The 20,816-nt window shown below is 50.1% G+C and overlaps 3 protein-coding genes across 4 annotated transcripts; 1 reads left to right on the top strand and 2 right to left on the bottom strand.

Moving 5' to 3' along the window:
* Window positions 1-131: 131 nt before the first annotated feature.
* On the top strand, window positions 132-8,098 carry LOC105700973 (mediator of RNA polymerase II transcription subunit 1). Its single transcript, XM_012427337.2, has 8 exons — window positions 132-257; window positions 606-748; window positions 828-961; window positions 1,039-1,177; window positions 1,256-1,475; window positions 1,557-1,782; window positions 1,845-2,076; window positions 2,169-8,098. Exons 1-8 carry the CDS (start codon window positions 227-229, stop codon window positions 6,288-6,290), a joined length of 5,247 nt encoding a protein of 1,748 aa, XP_012282760.1. The 5' UTR covers window positions 132-226; the 3' UTR covers window positions 6,291-8,098.
* Window positions 7,384-11,362, bottom strand: LOC105700974 (sterol O-acyltransferase 1). The gene is made up of 9 exons (XM_012427338.2): window positions 11,105-11,362; window positions 10,700-10,776; window positions 10,445-10,581; window positions 10,194-10,352; window positions 9,843-9,991; window positions 9,639-9,778; window positions 9,340-9,503; window positions 9,002-9,275; window positions 7,384-8,825 (listed from the first exon to the last, which is right to left on the bottom strand). The coding sequence occupies exons 1-9, from the start codon at window positions 11,196-11,198 to the stop codon at window positions 8,382-8,384; spliced, it is 1,638 nt and encodes a 545-aa protein (XP_012282761.1). The 5' UTR covers window positions 11,199-11,362; the 3' UTR covers window positions 7,384-8,381.
* Window positions 11,363-11,942: 580 nt separating this feature from the next.
* Window positions 11,943-19,911, bottom strand: LOC105701015. 2 transcript variants are annotated; one of them, XM_012427401.2, is made up of 7 exons: window positions 19,750-19,911; window positions 19,325-19,521; window positions 19,066-19,260; window positions 18,741-18,989; window positions 12,598-18,674; window positions 12,402-12,524; window positions 11,943-12,209 (listed from the first exon to the last, which is right to left on the bottom strand). In XM_012427401.2, exons 1-7 carry the CDS (start codon window positions 19,767-19,769, stop codon window positions 12,120-12,122), a joined length of 6,951 nt encoding a protein of 2,316 aa, XP_012282824.1. In that variant the 5' UTR covers window positions 19,770-19,911; the 3' UTR covers window positions 11,943-12,119. The 2 variants fall into 2 exon arrangements, with proteins under 2 accessions (XP_012282824.1, XP_012282825.1); XM_012427402.2 differs by having other exon boundaries at window positions 19,066-19,257.
* Between the last annotated feature and the right edge of the window lie 905 nt (window positions 19,912-20,816).

Here is a 20,816-nt window from a genome sequence, read left to right as displayed (position 1 = left end):
GCGTCGATTCACGGTTGTCAGATGGCAGTAGTGCATGGTAGTCGAGAAGTGTGGCGTATGAATTCTCTCTGCAACTTTTTTTGGAACCCTCCTTCAGGAGACTGATCGAGACAGATGTTGTCGAATGGCGCCGTCATGATGTGAACCGCTTCTACTCGGTGGGCTGCACCCTGGATAATCGCAGGGTTTCCATCTTGCGACGTCCGTGTCGCCCATCCAGGGACACATGGATGCGAGCAACGGACAAAAGCCCGTTGGTAAGACGAAAGCGAACGTCCACGCGACCGCCCTCGAGGCTCCCGCAGACTTTCACTCCGTTCTCCTTAAACCTTCGCTCTAATTATTCTCCAGAATTAAATTACGGTTGAGTACACTAATTACATTAAGACCCGACGTTACTGTAGCCATGTAACCATAAAGACTCCTAAGAGTCAAAAGTCTCATCGGAGCAGTTTTGATTTCTCCAATTTTTCTAATGATAACTCAGTAAAGAGGGCTAATCTCTGCGCTTAGTCTATTGAGAGTGGTTAAAGGATAACCGAAGAATATTTCTGTAGCAAGTAGGAATCTTCAAATTGTCTGGAATTTATGACTCATGTTTTTAGTCGGGCAACCCCTCACGGGTGGGGTGGCGGCGGACAAGGGCAAGGAGTGGCAGATGGAACTGTTAATGGAGAAGCTGCGCTCCAAAGCCTCCACCTTCAAATCATTCATGGAGACTGCCAAGAATCTCCGCATGGCTATGCTGGTAAGGATCGTGGCAATCGATGGCCGTTTATTACTTTTGTGGAAATAATTATAAGTGAATGGTATGTTACGGTGAACAGGATAAGCGGTTTTCTTTGGACAGTGTCGAAAAGAACCAGCTTCAGAAATGCCTGGACACGCTGCAGCATTCCATCAAAGTAACCTCCCTTCAGTCCATGGTGGAGCGCTTGGAGAGCCTCACTCGACAACTAGGGTTTGTCTTTGACTCTTAATGAGATTAAAAAGTCTTTGAAGTTGCTGAACTAGTTTGTGTATTTATCTCTGTTTTAGGTTAAAATTCATGATGTCTGGTCCACCAGGCACGGAACTATTCATATCTTCGGATATGTTTTTCCTGGAAGTATTGTTAGAGCCTACTGGAGTGGTCAAAGATGTAAAGATACACCACGAAGGAAAGAATGAACAACAGGTAACAGAAATATTTACCTGTCGTTGAAATTATTAGATCCTAACTCAACGATACGTAAATGATGCTTAAAAATTGCAGAGTTGCGAGGAATTGGTCGCTTGTCTTTCTCGGGGAGATTTCGTTGACTTTACGACCCAATTGGAAGGCCTTGCTTCGATCTACCAATTGAACGCGGATAAAAAAGTTAAATGCAAGGCCTTTAGCGCACTGCAATCTCTCGAAGCAGACCTCGGTGTGCTCGCCCAGTTGCAGACTTTCATTAAGGAGCCCTTCAATCTCGTGCACAAAAGTCCCGTTGGTAAGTATAGTAAATACTTTTTCACGTCAACATTTTATAATCATTTGATATACAAAGAAGAAACAATGTTCTCATTTTTAGGAATACTGGAGAGGAGAAAAGGTGGTCACGCAATGAAATTAACGTACTTCGCGTCTCCTTATGACTTAATCGACCTAGACAATAGAAGTTGTGACGTACTAAGTCCAGAGGTTGTGATCACAAGGAAGATCGGTCACTCCGTCACTGTGTGCATGGAAGGATCTACGGCGCATAAATTGCCAACGTCTAGTATTATCACGGTCAACAGAAGTCCTTCTGGAAAAAGGTACTTTCGCATATCTATACATCAGGGAAAAACATCATAAAAGTCCTCTTTCTTTATCCTAGTACCCCTTCGTACGCTCCACTGACTGGAGCCAATTCATCGATGTTGCCTGCCTGTTTCGTGCTAAAACTGGCGAGGAAAATGCCCATGTGCCTGGAACTGGTTCGCCGGATACAGAAGGTCACAGAGATGGAGTGTGGGGACGTGTCGACGCCTCATCCTCTCTTGAGCCTCATAGTTCAACACGCCAGCGAGGGCCAGCTCGACTGTCACAACAATCGAGGACTTTACGTCGTAAGTTTAACGCAAATATCCCAAAAGCTAACTTTTCCTGTCCTCTGATTAGAATTAGAATAAACAAAAAAAAAATACATGAACCTTCGCAGACTCTGCCGGACCAGCAGCACTGCTACTTCATGACGGAGAACAAGAGCATGGAGGGCGTCCTGGTTGGCAGCATTCCGTTCACCCACCCGGCTCACGTGCCGCAGATCTTGGTGTACCTTCGACAACAAGCACTCTTCAATTCTTTGCTGTCGAGCTGCGTGAGGCCGATGGCTCGCCAGGAGTTGGAGCACACGACGATGTTCGAGGTGAGCGCTCTGTCCTGGCAGCACATTTCCGTGAGCTTGGAGCATCCCTTCGAGGAGACGATGGCCACGGCAGAGCTCGACCTGACCGACATTTCGGCCCTGAAGTGCAAGCTGTACGGCGTGAGTATGACGAATACCGAGCAGACCTCTGAGCTGGCCGCAAGGGTCTTACAGAGGTGCCTTAGCATTCCGGTGACAATGAGGACGCTTATCAAAACCTGGGAAGGACGAGCTACCTTGGTAACCACCAGTGCCCTCGGTGGTACCGGTGGGAACTATAATGTGAATCTAGGGCCGAATCGCGACCAGAACGGCCACGGGGGATCCGGAATGGGCGACTTCAACGGTGGCGAGGTCAAGATTAAGCAGGAACCTGGCCTCAACGGGAACGGCACGATCGGCAGACAGCAGGCGACCTCGCAGCAGTCTTTTTTAGATGCCGGAACGGAAAGTAGTATCGGTTTTCCGTCGTTCTCCGGCCAATCCGATACAACCACTGCCATGCTGAACCCACTACAGCTGGGGGCTCTTCTGGGACAAGTGAAGAACAGCAGCTCCCCGACCGCTCTACCGGGTCCTTTGGTCGAGAGGCCGAAGAAGAGTCGGAAGAGGAAAACGGCGGAGGGCGGACTTTGGAGGAGTCCCAAGAGAAAGGGGGAGGAACCGGGAGAGATCCTTCTGGAGAGCTCCAGCTCGGATTCCACCCCCTTGGGGACTCCGACGGGTCGCGACAACCCCAGCGAGATCAGGACACCGACGCCTACGTCGGCAGCCGGGTTACCCGGGAACTTGGACCTCTCCGGGCTAGATCCTGCGGACATCCTGGGCAACGACAAGAGCTCGGACTACGACCTGGAGAACGAGACCGAGATCATGGAGGTGCACGATCTTCAGGACGTGGAGGAGCTGCTGAAGCGGGAGAGGAAGACGAAGAAAAGGGAGGAGAAGAAGAGCCCCAACATCTTCGAGGAGGCCTCGAAGAGCCTCGTACCGCCTTCGGTCAGCATAACGCCAATATCCAGCAGCGGAATGGGGCCGACCACGAACTACAACTCGGTCCTAACGGGGATGGGTCTGGAGAGGAGGCCAGGCATCGAGATCATCCCCATAGCCTCGGCTCCTCAGGCCAGCCTGCCCAGCTCGATCACCATCACCCCCATAGCGGGCCCCAATGCGAAGAATCTAACCGACGAGCGCAGAGAGCGCAAGTCCTCGAAGAGCAAGAGCGAGGAGAGGAACAAGCTCGAGAAGAAGCGGAAACGCAAACGCGAGGACAGCCCCATGGGGCCTCCGGAGAAGCTTCCGCCGAAGCAGGACCCTCTGTCGAAGCCGGTCTCCGTCAGCATCAAGCCGACGGAATCGCCGCCGAGCTTGGGCTCGAGGCCAGCCTCGCCCTCGACTACCCTGAGGAAGTTCAGTCCTTCGCCGACGCACACCAGCCCTCTAGCTTTGATGGGTAAGTCGAGTCCAACCTTGAAACAGAGTGTAGCAAACAAGCCCGTACAGAGTCCGAAACACTCACCCGTTTACAACAGCCCGAAGCATAACTCGATACCGGCGAGTGCGAGCCCCAAGCACGGGACCTCGTCCCCGAAGCATGCCGCGAGCTCGACGAGTGCTGGGAAGCCGAGCATGTCGGCCCTCAAGTCGGCTGCGAGCTCACCGAGTCCTGGGAAGGGCCCGGAGGCTGCACCGGCCAAGCCGAAATCGTCGGCGAGAGACCCGGCCAGGGAGAAGGAGCGCAAGACCTCTTCCCTGACTTTTGGGGGGTCGGGCCACCAGAGCCCAAAGGCGAAGTCGTCCAGTGGAAAGCTGAAGCAGCTGGATCTGACTCCGAGCGGGGAGACTCCACCTTCTCTGCCCTCCAGTGGGGGTAGTACTCCTCCGTCTGGTGGCTCGGACCTCGGGAAATCGGGAACTGCTCAGCAACAGGCCAGGAACCGCAAGGGCTCCCTCAGCGCGGTGATAGACAAGCTGAAGAACGCCCAGCACTGCAGCGAGGACGGGAGCAACGGGAGCGCCAAGGTACCTGGAGGAGGGAATACAGGAGGTGGCGGAGCTGGGGGTACCGCGACTCCTGCGGCTCCGGGGACTGGCCAGAAGGACCGGGGGAACAGCTCGAACAAGGTCGTCGACGGGAAGACCGTAGGCGCCGGAGGGACCGCGAAGAACCCCTCGATGGACTCTAAGAACCCCGCCGAGTACATGGTGAAGCACAGCTCGGATGGCATGAAGATCACCATTAATAAGACCAGGACCAAAGACTCGAAGTCGACGGCGAACCTGAAGATCTCGTCCTCGTCTTCGTCTTCGTCGGCAGCGGGCGCGGTTTCTGCGGCGACGGCGGCCTCGGCCTCTTCGGGGTCTTCTTCGGGGTCTGGGAACGGCTCGCCGAAGACGCATACCGGATTGAAGCCTGGGGTCAACTCGGGTCCGGCTTCCAAGAAGCCTCAGACCCAGACCTCGCCGAAGACGCTGCCTGGGAGCTCTTCGGGGTTGGGAGGCGGGCCTAAAATCCCAGGAATCTCCGGACCTAAGATGCCGGCCACGAAATCGGTCACCGGTGGGCCTCTCGTCAAGGGCCTCGCCTCGAAGGCGGCCTCGGGCTCCCCGAAGATGACCGGCTCGTCCGGGGCCACCGATCTCAGCAGGAACCGCGACAAACCTCGGATCCCGAAGTCGGGGGAGAAGGGCGTCTTCGGGACGAAAGGGGTCGACGCGAGGAAGTCCAGCCCTTCGGCGCAGCGCGAGGAGAGCGAGAGCGAGAGGGCGTTTAAGTTGCTCGCTGCTCATGCGTCCATGTCCAGCTTACCTAGTTTGCCTCCTCAACTCGTGGTCGAGGGTCTGATGAAGCAGCTGGACACGAACTTCCAGATCCCGAAGCTTTCCGCAAGGGTGAACGCCGAGGGATCCGACAAGAAGCCTTCCGACAAGAGTCTCGTCCAGGACGCGAGCAACCCTGGTAGCCGGGGAACCGGGGAAGTCGCGAACAAGCTGCTCGACGGTTTGGGCCCCAAGGTCCCGTCCGAGGCCAACAAACTCCAGGCCAGTTTGGCCACTCCGAAGCTTCCCCAGGAGGAGCCTCGTCGTGACCAAGTTAAATCGGAGAACCTCTCGGCAGTGGCTGCCGCCATGTCCTTGAACCTGGGGAACGTCGGTCCCGGGGGCCTGATGCCGCCCCTGGTCCCGGCTTCTTCGACCTCTTCAACTCCTTCCGTCGCGTCCGCAGGTGCGCCGGTCGTGGCCAACGTCTCCCACGACTCGGACGTCCCGACGAACCTCTCCATGCAGCCCGGCGACGCCGAGTCCAGGGATGCCTGCAAGGACCTCCAGGTGCCTAGACCCTCTCAGCAGTTCCTGAACAGCGCCCCGGTCTCCGGGGGCAAGGACGACTCTACCCCTGGCTCCAAGATCGGCGAGAACCTCGGCAAGCCCGTGTACCCTGGGATAGGATCCGGTCCAGGGAACTCGGAGAGCCTCAACCTGAGCACCAAGCCGGCGGATGCAGCTTCCATCAAGTACACCCGGACCCCTGAAGAGAGGAAGTCACCTAGTGCCGGGATGCCCGGTCCTCTGGGCCCTCCTACTGCGATTACGCCTCTCGATGTCGGTGCTACTCCGAAGGCACCCAGCTCCCAGGAGGCTGCGGAGATGCTTCTCGATTTTTCCACCCCGAAGGAAGTCAAGGCTCTCACCACCGTCCCCGAGAGGGCCATGACTCAAGCTGCACCTCTCAGGAGAAACACCCCACCTCCGCCTCCGCCTGCCTTCCCGCCCAGCCCTTCCGTCAGCGTACACATCGTCAAGAGTCCCGCACCCTCGCCCAGGGTCGTCCCGCCATCCCCACACTCGGCCTCGCCATGCATCACCGATGACGAGCTCATGGACGAGGCCCTGGTCGGGATGGGCAAATGAAGACTGCTGATAGCCTAGGCGAGGAATTCTCGGACGGAGCCTGGTCCCCAGGCACTTGTCCCCAGGAACTACCGAGGGGATGGCGGTGCTCTGACACCTGGTGCACACATGAGGGTTTTTCCTGCGTCTTTACTTGCTACGAATAGTCTTATGGGTGTCGGATCATTAAAAATGAGCATGTGTGCATCGGGGTTAATCTCGCTCACACCCTGGCCGGAAGTACGTCTGGAGTTCCGGAAACGAGCGTTCTCCAGCGGCACCGATGGCCTCGGTGATCTTTCTTCGGGCTTCTCACGCCTCCAGACAATCCTCCCGACCTCCGTGTGATTCCGCGAGTGTTACGTCCAAGTGCCAAAAGAGGGGCCATTTAACCCCTTGGACCCTCCCACCCTGAAGAGACTCGCGCACCCCGGAGACCTCGCCCAGTTTCGGGGGAGAGCTCTCACCTTGACGAGCTGATCTGCATGATCAAGCGATTTTGTCACCGAAGAAATTCTCGAGCAAGACGTTCCTCTTTGACGAAGGATTCGTGGAATATTTGTCTCGACAGCGAGGTCTCTTCAGGGTCGGGTACCATCGACCTTACTCGTCGTCGAGATTCGCTCCTGGGAGTACCTGCGTCGTAGGCTCGGCCATCAGGCAAATCGTCGGAAATTCAGGCGAATTGTCGGAAATTCAGGCGAATCGCAGAAAATTCCGGTGAATCGCAGAAAATTCCGGCGAATCGCAGAAAATTCCGGTGAATCGCAGAAAATTCTGGCGAATCGCAGGAAATTCAGGCAAATCGTCAAAAATTCCTGCGAATCGCAGAAAATGCAGGTGAATCGCAGGAAATTCAGGCAAATCGTCAAAAATTCCTGCAAATCGCAGAAAATTCCGGCAAATCGCAGAAAATTCCGGCGAATCGCAGAAAATTCCGGCGAATCGCAGAAAATTCCGGCGAATCGTCAAAAATTCCTGCGAATCGCAGAAAATTCCGGCGAATTTTGCGAATCGTTAGTTTTAAATAACCGCTCTTCATAAAGGGAAAGTGTGTAACGTAGAAGAGAGCGAAGGAGATCCAGTGGGAGGGCGTATACGATGAAGAGAAATCCACTTTGTCCAGATACGTTTATTTCCGAGTACTGCCCATTACGCGCGGGAATGAACTATTATTTATCGGATGTCCGAGGGCACCTTCTCGGGGAGTCGTTTCTTTTCGCGTCGTCGGTCTCGTCTGGACCAGGAGGATCTCTGCCTTTCAACGTACGGATGAGGAATCGCCTCGACTCGCGCGATTCTCATTTATTTAGTACAAATTCCGAACTTTCCTGCGAAAGGAAGGTCAATCGAGCCGCGGCCGTTTATTCTTATTGTTAGGATTATGCAGTTTCAGATTCCAGTGGGACGCAGCTTCGCGAAGACTTCCCCTGCGTTTAGTCGACCCTCGCCATCTTTCTTTCTTTTTATTTTTATTTTTTTTTCTCCTTTTTGATAACAGTCAACGATCTTTTCTATCCGGCGTTCCGTTCAGCGGAAATCGACCCGGAGGTTTCCTCGTCTTCTGACCCCAGGCTCGATTTTTCGCCTCGAGGCCGGACCAGGCAGAGTTATACATATGCATATACATACGTACATGTATATATACTTGCCTGTACATACATACGTGCGAGGGAGTGCATATGAAATGTAATAAGTTAATTTGTATAGAGAAGAGAGATATATATATATATATACATAAATAATGTGTATAATTTTACTGTATCTACGGTTAAGCGTAAGAAAAGACGTTCGCGAGACTTGACAAATAAATTGATTTCTTTTTTTAATAACAACTGACTTTTTATGTACATTAAAGAATATTTCCTGTGCTTCTCATGGCGGCTCTAGATCTTCGGACACGTTCGACGCGTCGACGGAGAGCCTTAAACAATATCGATTTCAAGAACAACCGTGTGGAGCATGAGAAATTTAGCCGAACAAAAGTTGTTCGTTACATCGTCCTGCAGGATGTTTGTAAGGGGAGATTTTTCCCAGCGTGGTGCGTTCTGCTGGGAATCGACTTGCAATATCGTTCACGTGGGAGAGTAACGCGAACCGAGGCGAGACTCTTCAGGGTGCCGTGGAGAACCCGTTGCAGATCAAGCTTCTTGGGATGAAGAGGTCAAGGATGGGGTCCTCGTAAGGTGGACAATTTACCCTGGCGTAGTATTCTAAGGAATATCCACTAAGCAGACAGCCAGCTCCCACGCACAGGGTCAACCAAATGAAGATGTTGCCGGCAGTGTTCCTCTGCTTCTTCGTCAGCAGGACGAAGAGGAAGCTGATCAGTCCAAATGAGACCATCAGGGCTGGGTAGAAGAACCTGAACCCGAAGGCCAGGATGTACTCGTGGAAAATGGCCGACACCGCGAACACCGTCGCGCTGGAGATCACTTTGTTCTGGGCCGTAACGTTCTCGTACATGTCCTTGTAGATGTAAGTGTACAACCAGTCATAGACCACGATGTTCCAGGATCGATAGAATCCCCCGTAAGATGTGGAGTTCCACCAGTCCTAGAAGAGACAAGCCATTAGTGATCTGTAGTCTCGTCGTTTAAAAAGGACCTTCAACCGATTCCAGTCTTTGCGAAGGGTCTGCACGTCTATGTACGTAAGTTAAACACTTTTCATTTTCTCCATCGCTGAAGAGCGCGGATTTAACGAAGGACAATCCATGAAGGAGAACCCACCGAATAGAACATCCGGTCCCCGAAACGCAGAAGTTCAGCGGCGCCGTTCATCCAAGAGTGGAGCAACAAGTAAAAGCCGCACATCAGCACCAGGATCCCTGGCATCATGTTCCCCAGGATGCTGAGTATCACGGTTCGCCTCTCCAGAGGCTTTATCCCGAACTCCTGGAAGGCCGGCACCAGGAATCGCTCGAATATGAAGGCCACGTAGAAGACGATCATGATGACCTCCATCGCGTACCACACGACGGACCTCCACTTGATCTCCTTCGTCCTGGGATTAAACTCCGGTATAAAAGGGCTCCTACTTTTACTTAAACTACGCGGTCTTCTATTACCGAGGATAATTGTCCCGATAGATCAACGTCGGGGCGAACATGAAGTACAGGAACTTGGAAAATCCTGGACATAGTTCTTCGGACTTCTCGCTGTGCAGTTTGTAGGCCAGGACTCTGGGCACGTTGCCGCGGACGAAGGCGTGATTCTTCATCAACAGACGCACCTGAAACCCACCTGTCTATTGTCATACCATGTCCTAACTCTTCCCTGAATGTTTGGAATAATGGAGAACATGGCTCTTCCTCGATTATTCCCAAAATTCAGAGTGCCGGTGATTTGGAAACGCAGATGAGCTCACTTGTTCCATGAGGACGATTATACTGGAGACTTCGGGCAGGTCTTCGACGAATATCGCCTTCAGGGGCAGGATGATGAAGACCACTTGGAACAGGATCATCGACGCCACGGCTCCGTAGTCCCAGATTTTAAGGACGTGGGCTGAAAGAGAGACGATAAAGAATAGGCCAGGATTTCTTGACAAAGAGAAGAGAGGGAATCCTACATTTCGGCGACAACCCAACACGATGATGGGCCCAGAGGCTGAACCCGATGTAGACCATGAAGGAAGCCAAGGTCATCAGGAAGGAAATGAACAACGCAGTGGAGAATTTTCCAAAACCTCGTCTGATAGTGGCAAGGCCGAGATTCGTCCTGAAATTGAAGATCCGAGTTAAGGATAAGGTCGACCTTCGTCGAGCCGATCATACATCCGCGTTTTGTTTGGATCAAAGATGGACAGTCAGGATGCCTATCAAACCGATATCACCCAGGGTCTGTCTCCGACAATTAAGTCGAGCATTTATTCGGATTACTGATAACTGATTATTGGGGAATAAATGGCTGCGATACTCACGAGCCTGTGTGCATGATGTCGTACACCGCGATGTTAGTAAACAGAATGATGAGGATCACTAGAAATATATTGTATATCGTCTGGAAGTGCTTGATCTTGAAGAGGTCGTTCAGCAGCGAGTTCCTCCTGACGAAGACCTTGTCCGGCAGTTTGCTGGAACTTTTAGGGACTCTTTTACGGATCTCCTTGTCCAGGGCATTATTGTAAACTAATGGCTCTCTTATTTCTCGTAGTATTACAACAAGATTCACCGTTTATTCAGGGACGATTCCGAAGAGTCGAAGTGCTTGTTAGCCTTTCCTAGACCCGCAGCTTCCAACCTCTGCATCACTTCCGAGACCATATCGTTCATGCTATCGTTGACTCTTTCCATCTCGTGTTGGACCTCCTGAAAAGCGCGCATAATTATTCTTATTTAATTTACCCAGGTGGTTTTCTAGAATCTTTTTTTCTAGATGCTTTTCCGTTCCCTTAACGGTCGATACTCATTAGGAGCGTCTATTTACTCTCATTCTCTCCCGGATGCTCTCCACGGTCATTCCTCGCATAATGTCCTCCTCCAAGTACGCCGTTCCGTTGACTTCTGAAAACATGATCAGCCATCAATAACAATCTTTGGGTGAATCGATAAGATTGGATCGGATCGTACACGCTCATAGCGATAATATTCCAATCCACAACACCAGACTCGACGTTTCGGCTTATCAGTCCTTCCGCCATCAAATCAATCTACCGAAGTTCCCGCGCGATTTGAAGGAAAAAAAAATAAATAAATAAATAAAGCGACGTCCCCCATGCTTTCTTGCCGTATCTCTCACCATAAGGATACCAATTCCATATGGGGAAATATAAACTATTCCAAGTTTGTCGATCTCGACGAAATCTTGACGGTTAAGGGGTTTCTATTTCACCTTGCGTCGCTTCCCTTCGAAGGGCTTCTGTGTTCCTTTGGCGAAGATGCGTCTCCACCTTCTTCGTCGGTTCATCTTGGTCCTGGGCGATCATTTAATGGACTTGGATGGCACTTGAGATTTTTCGGACGATTTTCAATACCCGCACGGCCTCTCGGCACTCGCTTTTCCGACCAGCTGACACGGACGACCGGCTAGCTCTGGTCTCTCTTATCAATAGGATATTATCGCACACTGAGAGATGCGTTCTCTCCGCACCTCCCACCTCCTGGGTCTCCTTCTCCGAGATTCATTTAAACGCCTCGTGCACACGAGCATTCCCCTCTTGGCAGAGATTCCCTTAATGGACCTAATCTCCTCATCTGCTCTCCTTGGTCCTGCTCGGATGCACGATGCCGATGAATGGACTTCGGAATTGTACCCTGGGTGAAGAGATCGCTTAAGGTCTCCCCAATCAGCCGTGGAAAACACTTCTATGATAAGCGAGGGGACTGAACGCATCATTAAGGCGATAGGAAAGCGGCACCCGAGAGATCGATCCTCCATGTAACTTTTCTCCGACCTGGGTGTAACGAATCGTTCGATATTTTCCCACTTGAACACGAAGGCTCCAAGAAAGATCCCTCCACTCGTGAAATTTCATTATATGTTTATTATGAATTTTTTTTTAATACCTATCAAATAAGAAATAAGGTGTAGGACCTTCACGTGGCCCTAAGTGTTCAGGTGGTAAGATGTCAAACGATTTGATGTATCAGTTCGGAGTTTCCCAAACTGAGTTTAATTTCTTATCAAGGGCGCTGCTTTCTTATCGCCTTGATAGTAAGAAATACCTCTGTTTTCGTTCACTCTCGTTTACTTTTAAAGTCGCCGCGAAGGCAGAGCGATGTCGGAGTCCAGGAACTCCTTATATACATTTGTACAGGTCACTTTGAGGTCCACGTCGACGAGGACGCGACTCGGCTTCGCGATTGCCGACGTTGGCGAAGGTCAGGGTCCTTCCGCACCCTGGACGTCAGGCGTTCTTGTAGTGGACGACGCTGGACGGCGGAGGAGGCGGTGGTGGAGGAGGCACGTTTCCTGGAAACTGGCCATTCTCCGACACCTGGGACAACGTATTTGCTATTAATCAGTCCAAGACCTCTCCTACCTGGAGAGCACGCATTAGATCCCTACACAACCCTGGCGCCTGGCATGACAACCTCAAGCACAATGGATGCACAAGAGACGCGTGCATTTCTTTCTAGTGAATTATCAAGATAATTGAATATTTGAGGATCTTGAAGACAACCGATACCTGAGGCGGCTGGCTGAGAGGATTGCTGGTATAGTTGGACCTCTGGACGTAGCTGGTGGGTCCATGGCTGGAAGAGTGTGGGAGTCCCGTGGGAATACCATTGGGCGGCTTGTACCCCGTAACCTTGAAGACGGAAAAAAATATGTCGTTATCAAGACCCCACACGAACTCAACATCCATTGAAGAACATCAGTACCTTGTCGTTGATCTCCGGGAAAATGGTGCTGAGGTTGAAGTTGGTGAGACTAGTCCCGGAGGGATGGTGTCCCATGACCATGGGACTGCTGGCAGCGGTGACGCCACGCACGGGAACATTAGGATTAGCTATGTTCTGTCCAACGGGAAGACCCGGAAGGTTCCCATTCATGGTCTTGGGGTAGATATTACTCTGACAGTTCTGGTACAAAGCATTGGCATGTGGCAGGAACGTCGAGCCAGCTGGGTGGTGATAGTCCTCAAGGGGCGAGTTGATCCCTGCGATGGGGAACTCCAAATTCTGCATCATGCCGTCAGCTTTCCGCTTGCTCTTCTTCGGGGCCGACGAGTATCGCTTCTCGCAATTCTGGTGCTTCCCTACGGTGTAATGCTGGTTCTTGGTACCGTTGGCGTTACCATTCGTGGGTGGATTCACGGCAGAGACGTTGGACAGCAAGAAAGAGTTGGCCTCCAGGTAGTCCGGGTTCTCATGTAGAGGCATCATGTAGCTGCTGGGAGTGTTGGATATGCTGGTAATAAAATTAGTGGTGGGATAAATGTTGGCATTGGAGGAATAAGCATAGGAGTGGTTGAAGTTCTGGTTGACCTGGCCGTATCCACTCCCATCGTCGGCATTAGGGAAGCAATTGATAGACATCACGGAGGGGTCGGCGTGCCCCAGGCCCCCTGGGAACTTGTTCTGCGAGTAGTTCCCTGGGAACTTGATAGAAGGGTGCTTGTCCTGTTGATTATCCTCCTGGACGTTGGAGTTGGTGCCTATAAGCGCCTCGGCGGTATAGTTGCTCTTGCAGTTCCGGTTCCTCCAGTGCACCTCGTTCTGCTGGTACTTCGCCTGTTGGTAGCCCTGGTCTGGGAAGTGCTGGTTCCCAGTAGGTCTCTGTTCCTCGTGTCGATGCAACTGATCCCCAGCATTAGCCTGTTTCCTGGTCTCCATCTGTCGCTTGCCGTTCCCTCCCCTGGGGCTGGCGTTGCCCTTCCTCTGGTGCTTCCTCACCTGCTGGGACTTCTCAGCCTTCTCGTGCTCCACCAGCTGGCTGACCGAGAGGAAACTCGAGCCCTGGACCGCGTGCTGGACGTTCTGAGTGTTCAACATACCATGGAAGTCGCGATTCGCCTCCTTCTCCTTCCCAGCATCCTTGGGGTGCTCGTTGCTGCTCCTTGGAGGCATCTGGCCGAACAGGAAGTTCTGCTTCTCTGGGATATTCGTCCCCAGCGCTAGATCTCCCACCAGGGTGGGCAACGTCGACGGCACCACGTGCTGGTCGACCGACTTCGCCTGGTTCTGGTCCAATCCATGACTGTTCTTGGTCGGGGACCAACTAAATGGCTGCTCTTCTGCGTAGAAGGCGTCGACGGTCCTCTTCGCCTCGCCCTGCAATCCAGCAATGTTAGGAAAACCATGAGCGGTTACGTCATAATTATTGTAGAACTGGTTAGGGGTGCTCTGGTTGTATGCCGGGGTTTGGCCGAAGAGGTTGTTCTGGCAGAACTCCAGCTCCTTTCCTATGGGAGGCAGGATGATGTCAGGGATGTTGTTGTGCTTGATCTCAGGAGTCATCATCCAGTTAACCGGCGGTCTTATGGCGTGTTGCTGTTGTTGCTGTTGTTGTTGCTGCTGCTGCTGCTGTTGATGTTGATGCTGGTGCTGGGTCTTCGACTGCTGGGACTTATTCTGGTGGTTGTGCTTGTTCCCAGCGTTGTTGTACTGCGCGTTGGAGTGCAGCAAAGCTGGTGCCTGGCTCTGAGGTAGACCTTGGTACTTATGCTGAGACTTGTTCTCGGTGTACTTGAAGTTCCCAGTTGAGTATGTATCGGGGTACTTCGCCTGAGGGTTAGCTTCCGACAGATTGAAGTTCACCTGCGGATCGTAGCCTGGCATCTGGTAGCTCGACTTCTCCTGCTTCCCAGCAAGGCTCTGGTGGTTCTTCGACTCGTGTGGTTGATGCTGGTCCATGTAGTCGTTCTGCAAGTACTCACCGTTCATGCCGTACTTGGCCTTGGCTTTCCCATCGCCGAACTTGTACTCCTCGGCTGGATTCTGCGTCTGGTTCTGTTTACCAATCCCAGGACGGACGCTGCGAGACTTGGTGGGGTCCACGTAGGCCTGCTTCTGAGACTCCTGGACCAATTTCCTGGACTTGTCCTGGACGATGCCGGGATCTCCGTGGAAGGTGTCTGGGAGCATGTTGGAGTAGGTCACGTTCTCCTTGTGCAGGGGCACGTAATTGAAGTTCTCGCAAATGGTCTTGTTCTCGGCGCCGTCGTTCTGGGAGGAGGAGGCCTGCTCGAAGTGCGCCAGATTGTTGTTCCCAGCAGGAGAGAATGTCGTCCAGGATAAAATGCTGAAATTGGACGAGTTGTGGGCGACCGTGGTCGTCGACTTCGTGTTGTTCTCGGTCACGGTGCTCTGCTCGAAGTTCGAGGTAGCGATCAGCTGTTGCTGGGTGTACTGCTGAGAGGATGCCTCCTGGAGAGGCTTCGCCAGGGTCGAGGTGGCCGAGCTGCTGGGGATTTTCTTCTGTTCCTTGCCGTACCGAACGTAGCTCTGATCCTGATGCTTATCCTGGTAGATGTTCTGCTCGATCTCAGACTCCACGACACCGACCCCTTGACTCGTGGTCTGACTCCCAGCGGATTCTTTCCCATAGACGGAGAACGTCTGGGCGAAGCTTTGTTCGGCGTCGACCTTCTTCGAGTAGCTCTCCTGTCGGTGGTCTTGTGCCTTGGGGTGAAGACCATCTGGGAGTTTGGCAGTCTGGTCGTTTACCGGAACCCTAGAATCCTCAGTCGTCGAGGGATAGGTCCTCTGCAGGCTCTGAGAGGAGCTGGGACCGACGTCCTTTCCTTGACTCTGGTACCCATGGTGTAAACTTTGAGAATTCCCTTCCTTGCTGCGTACAGGATAGACTTGGCGAAGACTCTGGGATACTGCTGGGAGAGATTCCTTCCCCTGCGTGGAGTATCCTCTGTGAGGATCCTGGGAACCAGGATTCTCCTTCAGCCCCCTGGACGAGACGAAGTTCCTGTGCTGATTTCTGTGGGGGACTTGCTCCGAGGAAACTGTGACTTCCTTGCTCTGATAGCTCCGCTGGGAATTCTGAGGACAGAGGACTGGGAGGCCAGAGGAATCCTTGGGAAGGGAAGGAGTGCTGTGGGGCACGTATGCGTGCTGGGTGTGTTGGGAAGAGACGGGAAGCGAAGATTCTGGGAGCTGGGTTTGGTAGCCTGATACTTGATGTCTGAGAGTCTGCTGGGGAACCGATTCTTCGTTCTGCACAAGATACCTTTGACGCAGAGCCTCGGAGCTGGGGACGAGGGAGACTTCGTTCCGAGGAATATAACTGGTCTGGATTCTGCTGGGAGGGTGGGAGTCGTCACTGGTTCTCTGGTTAGAGTATCCTCGCTGGGAAGAATCAGACTTTGATCTCTGATTTTGGAGGATCTCTTGGGAAGACATCGATGCCTGGGAAGCCACTGCCATGGAAGTGTTAGACCCTGTCGGAGGAACTCTGGCTTCGGAGGAACCAGTGTACACCGATGTGGCTGAGTTGACTCCTTCATTGCCGTACAAAAGCTGGGCTCCGGTGTATCTAGAAGTTGCATCGTACTTCCCTGCATTGGTTGCAGTGGAATCAGAAACTTCAGTCAGTTGAGACATCGTTGGACGTACGGTATATTTTGAGATGGCTTCACTGCGGTTCACTTGGTTGTCATATCTTATCTGAATGATACTTTCGTCTACACTGGTACCCACTGAAGAACTGAGGACTGCCGTTACAGTCTGGTTTTGACTAGAACTGTTTGCAATGCTCACTGTAGAGACATTGTTTGGGTAAGTCGATGCATAGGTTGAAGCGAAGGAGTTGCTCATCTCCAAGGTGGTTTCCAGAGTCGATGGGACAGGGGCTTGGACTATCTTGTAGGATCCCTTCACAGACTCTTCGGTGAGGATTTTAGGCAGAGCTTTTACAGGCTCTGTCGCAGATGAGACGCTTCGAACTGCTTTTGCTTCTACTCTGATGGTCTTCGCACTGGATGTTATCTGTTCGGTAGTTTCCAACACATTGCCTATTTTCAGATACTTCTCCGCAGGAGACATTTGAGGGGGTGGTTTTCTTTCTTCGCTGTCTTTACCAGTGACCAGATCACTCTGAGATGGACCAGGGGGAATTGATTTCATCTTGAAGCTGTTCGGTTCCATGGCTCCAATTTGAAGCAGCATCGGAGGGGTCTGACTGTGGTACTTGAAATCCTCTTTCATGTCCTCTTCCAGCACTTCGGTCTTGCCATTCAATGAAGACACTAATGGGAAGGCCATCAGGAAAGCAGCAGTTGGAGATATGGATTCAGGGTTGTGCGAACTAGAGGGTACCTGGAGCGAAGCAAAGATATCGTTAGAAAGATCTGAGTGAAGGGCTTCAGCTCGATTGTTTATAGGAACAAAGCTGTTGTCTGCACTGTAGGATAGACGTTTTAGTCCTTCGCTCTCGTCCTTTGGAGGATTTTCCAAGGTTGGGCCACCAATTCCCTCTTCGGAGAGTACGGAAGGCAGAGTTGGCCCACTAGTGGAGCGTGTGTCAGATTTGACTGTCGTCGTGGTGTTTGTATCCAGATTCAAGATCACTTTATTATTTTCCATAGTGGTTACACCGTCGATATTTTCTTTTTTGCTCGTTTCTAGTAAGCCTTCGAAATGAGTCGCACCCAGGGAGACTTCTTTAGTGTTCTCTGGAACTGCTTCAGTTTTTTCCAATACTTCTGTTGGTATCGAATCACACTTCGTAGTTTCTGATTCGACATCAGTGTTTTTCTCGGGATTCTGAGTTTGAAACGCCAAATCGTTTTCCTTTGGTCCTTCGATGATGTTCTTCGGTTCCACTACTTTGGCTGAATCCAGTTCTGAAACTGGCGAAGATGTAGAAATTGATTCTAGTATTTCTGAAGTCTCGGCCACTTTTTCACTCGGCTGGTCTGGACTGGAAATTTTTGGTAGATCATTTTCCTTATCGGCTCCAGATGAAGAACTTGGTTTACAAGTATCCATCGAAGGTGTGGAATTGGAATTATCCTTTTCACTTTTTGCCTTAGAATCAATTATTAATCCTTTTTCAACTTGTTTTTCCTTTGCATTTTCTGGGGGAAAATTTTCATTCTGTACATTTGTTATATCATCGCCGATTTTTTCTACCACGTGTCTCAAGCTTTCAATGGACTCGCAAGTTGCTGAGAAATCTGAAGGCTTCGCTTGCGAGTTGCTTTCAGACTGTGTATCTTTATTATTAATATCAGCGTCACGTTTTCTCTTTTTGTCTTTTGGTTCTTCATTGTTCCCAGTTTTAATACTGGAGCCCCGCTTAACAGCTGTCTTATGTGAAGTATTAATTTCAGGAGAAGCTTCGCTGCTACTATCTGGTTCGTTCTTTTCTTCGATGTTCTTCTTTGTTGAGCAAGACTTTCCTATGACTTTTCCAGGACATTTTGCTTTGGTTTTTGTTTCTGTCTCTTTTCGAGTAGTAGTTTCCTTCGGTTTATCCTTTTCTTTATGAACTGCAGGGATTGGAACCTTGTAGGTCATTGTTGTCTTTGTAACTTCCTTACCCTTTGGCAGTATTCCCTTGTGTCTTCCAATTTTTGTAGCATCAATAATATCTTTAACGTTAGCTACCCAATCTTTCGAATTTAACACGACATTTGTTCTAATACTGGGCACTGTATTCAATGAGACTTTTTGCATGGTATTAATTAAAGTTTGACTGCAAACCGGTACAACTCCACTTTGGACGTTATTCGACAGAGGTTGCATTACTATCATTTGATTTTGCTGACCGCTACTTAAAATAATAGGACTCGCTGTTTGTTGCTGCGCATTTACTATTATGTTTGACGTCAGAGGTGTGATCGGTGTAACAATGGGCATTAACTTGTTACCAGATAAAATCAGCGTACCTGGATGCAAATTTGTTATCGATCCATTCGCTACTCTTGACACAGTTTTACCTTTTATGCTCCTCTCGTTTTTCCTCTTTACCTTTTTATGCGAATCCAACTTCTGTATCACTGAAAGAAAAATTCCAGATTATTTTTAAACTATTACAACTTTTTGCACAGTCATCAGATATTTACGCGGAATGGTGTCTTCACAATCCGTCTTTGGTACAAAGCTTGATGTTACGGCACTGTCTTCGGAAATATTTTCTCGGGTTATGCTATTTACACGATTTTCCTGGTTCTCGGTCAAACCATCGACATCCTTTGGTGAAACATAATCCTCAGCTAGCTTTTTTAGAGGAAGTTGAGGCGAACTTCCTGATTTTCTCTTCGAAGGCACTTTAATCCCTGCTGCCTTTTCCCTCTTCTTTTTGCATTTCTTTTCTGTGTAAGTATTTAGTTTAACGTACTCTAATGACTTAACTTCATTTCTTTCAAACAGTACACTACAAATACTTACTTCTCTGAGCAATTTTTGCAAAGAACATTTCTCCGTCTTCCACATTAATCTTGTTAGACCATTTTAAGGGAGAGATTTTTTCTAGTGCTGGCTCAGCAGGTATAGAGATGCCGGCTTCCTTCAAAAGAGAGGACAGTAGGTGGGTTCTCGAAAAGAGTTGCGTGATGAGCTTCTTTAATCGAGCTAGTTCCTCTTCTGAAAGCAATATCGATGTGAAATCTTATCGATCTTAACTACAAACTCAAACAATTATTCTCACTGTGTGCTTCAGAAGCATGAGCGCAGAATAGCTCGTCAGCCCGGCTGTGGAGATCTTTTATGTACTTCGAAGCATGAATCAATATGTCAACTTTGTTCCGCTTTCGGCCTTCCGACAGTGGAGGCAAAAGATCTGCCAATGTTTTGAAGTACTGATTCATACGCTTTCTTCTGTCTCGCTCCCATGTTTTGGCTTTGCTAGAAAGATCATTAACACCAAATATTACAAATACATACTCTTTTTTGCATAAATTGCAAATTAACAAATTACACCTAAGTGATTTTATGTGTCAACTCTGAATGTTTTTCTTAAATACACCAAATATAAACAGAGATGCTGTTGACGTATATATGTTTAAAAAAATATATCTCATTGGTGTAAAATATCGGTTTTCGGGTTAGGTCGACGTATCAAGAAACGCTTACGTGTTCTCTTTTCTGGGCATAATTCAGTTACCTATCATCATTTATTACAGATAACGAGTCGCGAGATTCCCTGCGAAACGTGGAACGTCACTTCGCACTCGCATCAATCCCTTTTTTTAAACTTCTCATACCATTTGACATATCTTAAGTGTTTATTCAGTGTATAAGGGTGCATACGAGCAAATCACAGCTGCTCATAGCTGTCATCAGAGATGAATTGGAAGAGTGCTCACGGGCAGGATAGCGTGATCGCATCCTGTGTTGCCCTCTGGCGGTGGACACGAGCGGCTTGCCACCAGTTACCCCTCAGTGGCGGCGCAACTGCATTTCTGGTGGAGGCTCGCGCAATTGCGATGGCAAATACAGAGTTTAAAGCTTTTTTGAGGGGTCCATGATTTTTTGAGCCGGGTTCCGGGCTGCCCAGGCTTTTTTTTTGTAGATGCAAAAGCATCGTTTCAAAAATAGGACGGAGGATGAGGCGCCATCTCTGATTGAAACCGATTTCTTGAAGCATCGTTTCAGGAATGCAACGTGATATGTTGCCATCTGCCGGTTATAACAAGTACATGATGCGTTGAATCGTAACACCATCTCTGAATTGTATTAAAAATTAAACAAGACACCAGCAAATTACAAAAGGGAAAATAAAAATCGACACAAGATTATTCTGAATTACTTTCGATATCAAATTGTATCAATCAGTTACAAGGTAAACGAATTATTTTCTGTTTGATAATGTCGAACTTTCGTTTTTTCTAGCTTTGCCGCTGATCGATATCTGGGTCTTGAAAGATTCAATCGGTTGAGAACTCTCAATAATTTCATCGTCAGAAGCAACTAATGAGTTCAAAATGCTAGAATTTTCCACAGGTCTTCGAAGTTCCGTAAAATCAGTCATTTTGGGTCGTTTCGCAGCAGGCGCGTCTACATAAGCGCTTGTACTCGCTGATGTTTTATTACTATTATCACCTCTCAAATTTCTATTTCGTTCAAACTGGGCGAGAAAGCTGAATCGCTGCAATCGTTCGAATATCGTTAACGGAACGGCACTTTTTGCCAAGTCGCAA

This window comes from Orussus abietinus, unplaced genomic scaffold (genome assembly GCF_000612105.2).
Source record: "Orussus abietinus isolate OABI.00-Male unplaced genomic scaffold, Oabi_2.0 scaffold54, whole genome shotgun sequence".
NCBI classification, from domain to species: domain Eukaryota; kingdom Metazoa; phylum Arthropoda; class Insecta; order Hymenoptera; family Orussidae; genus Orussus; species Orussus abietinus.
This window is presented reverse-complemented; position numbering and strand designations above follow the sequence as displayed.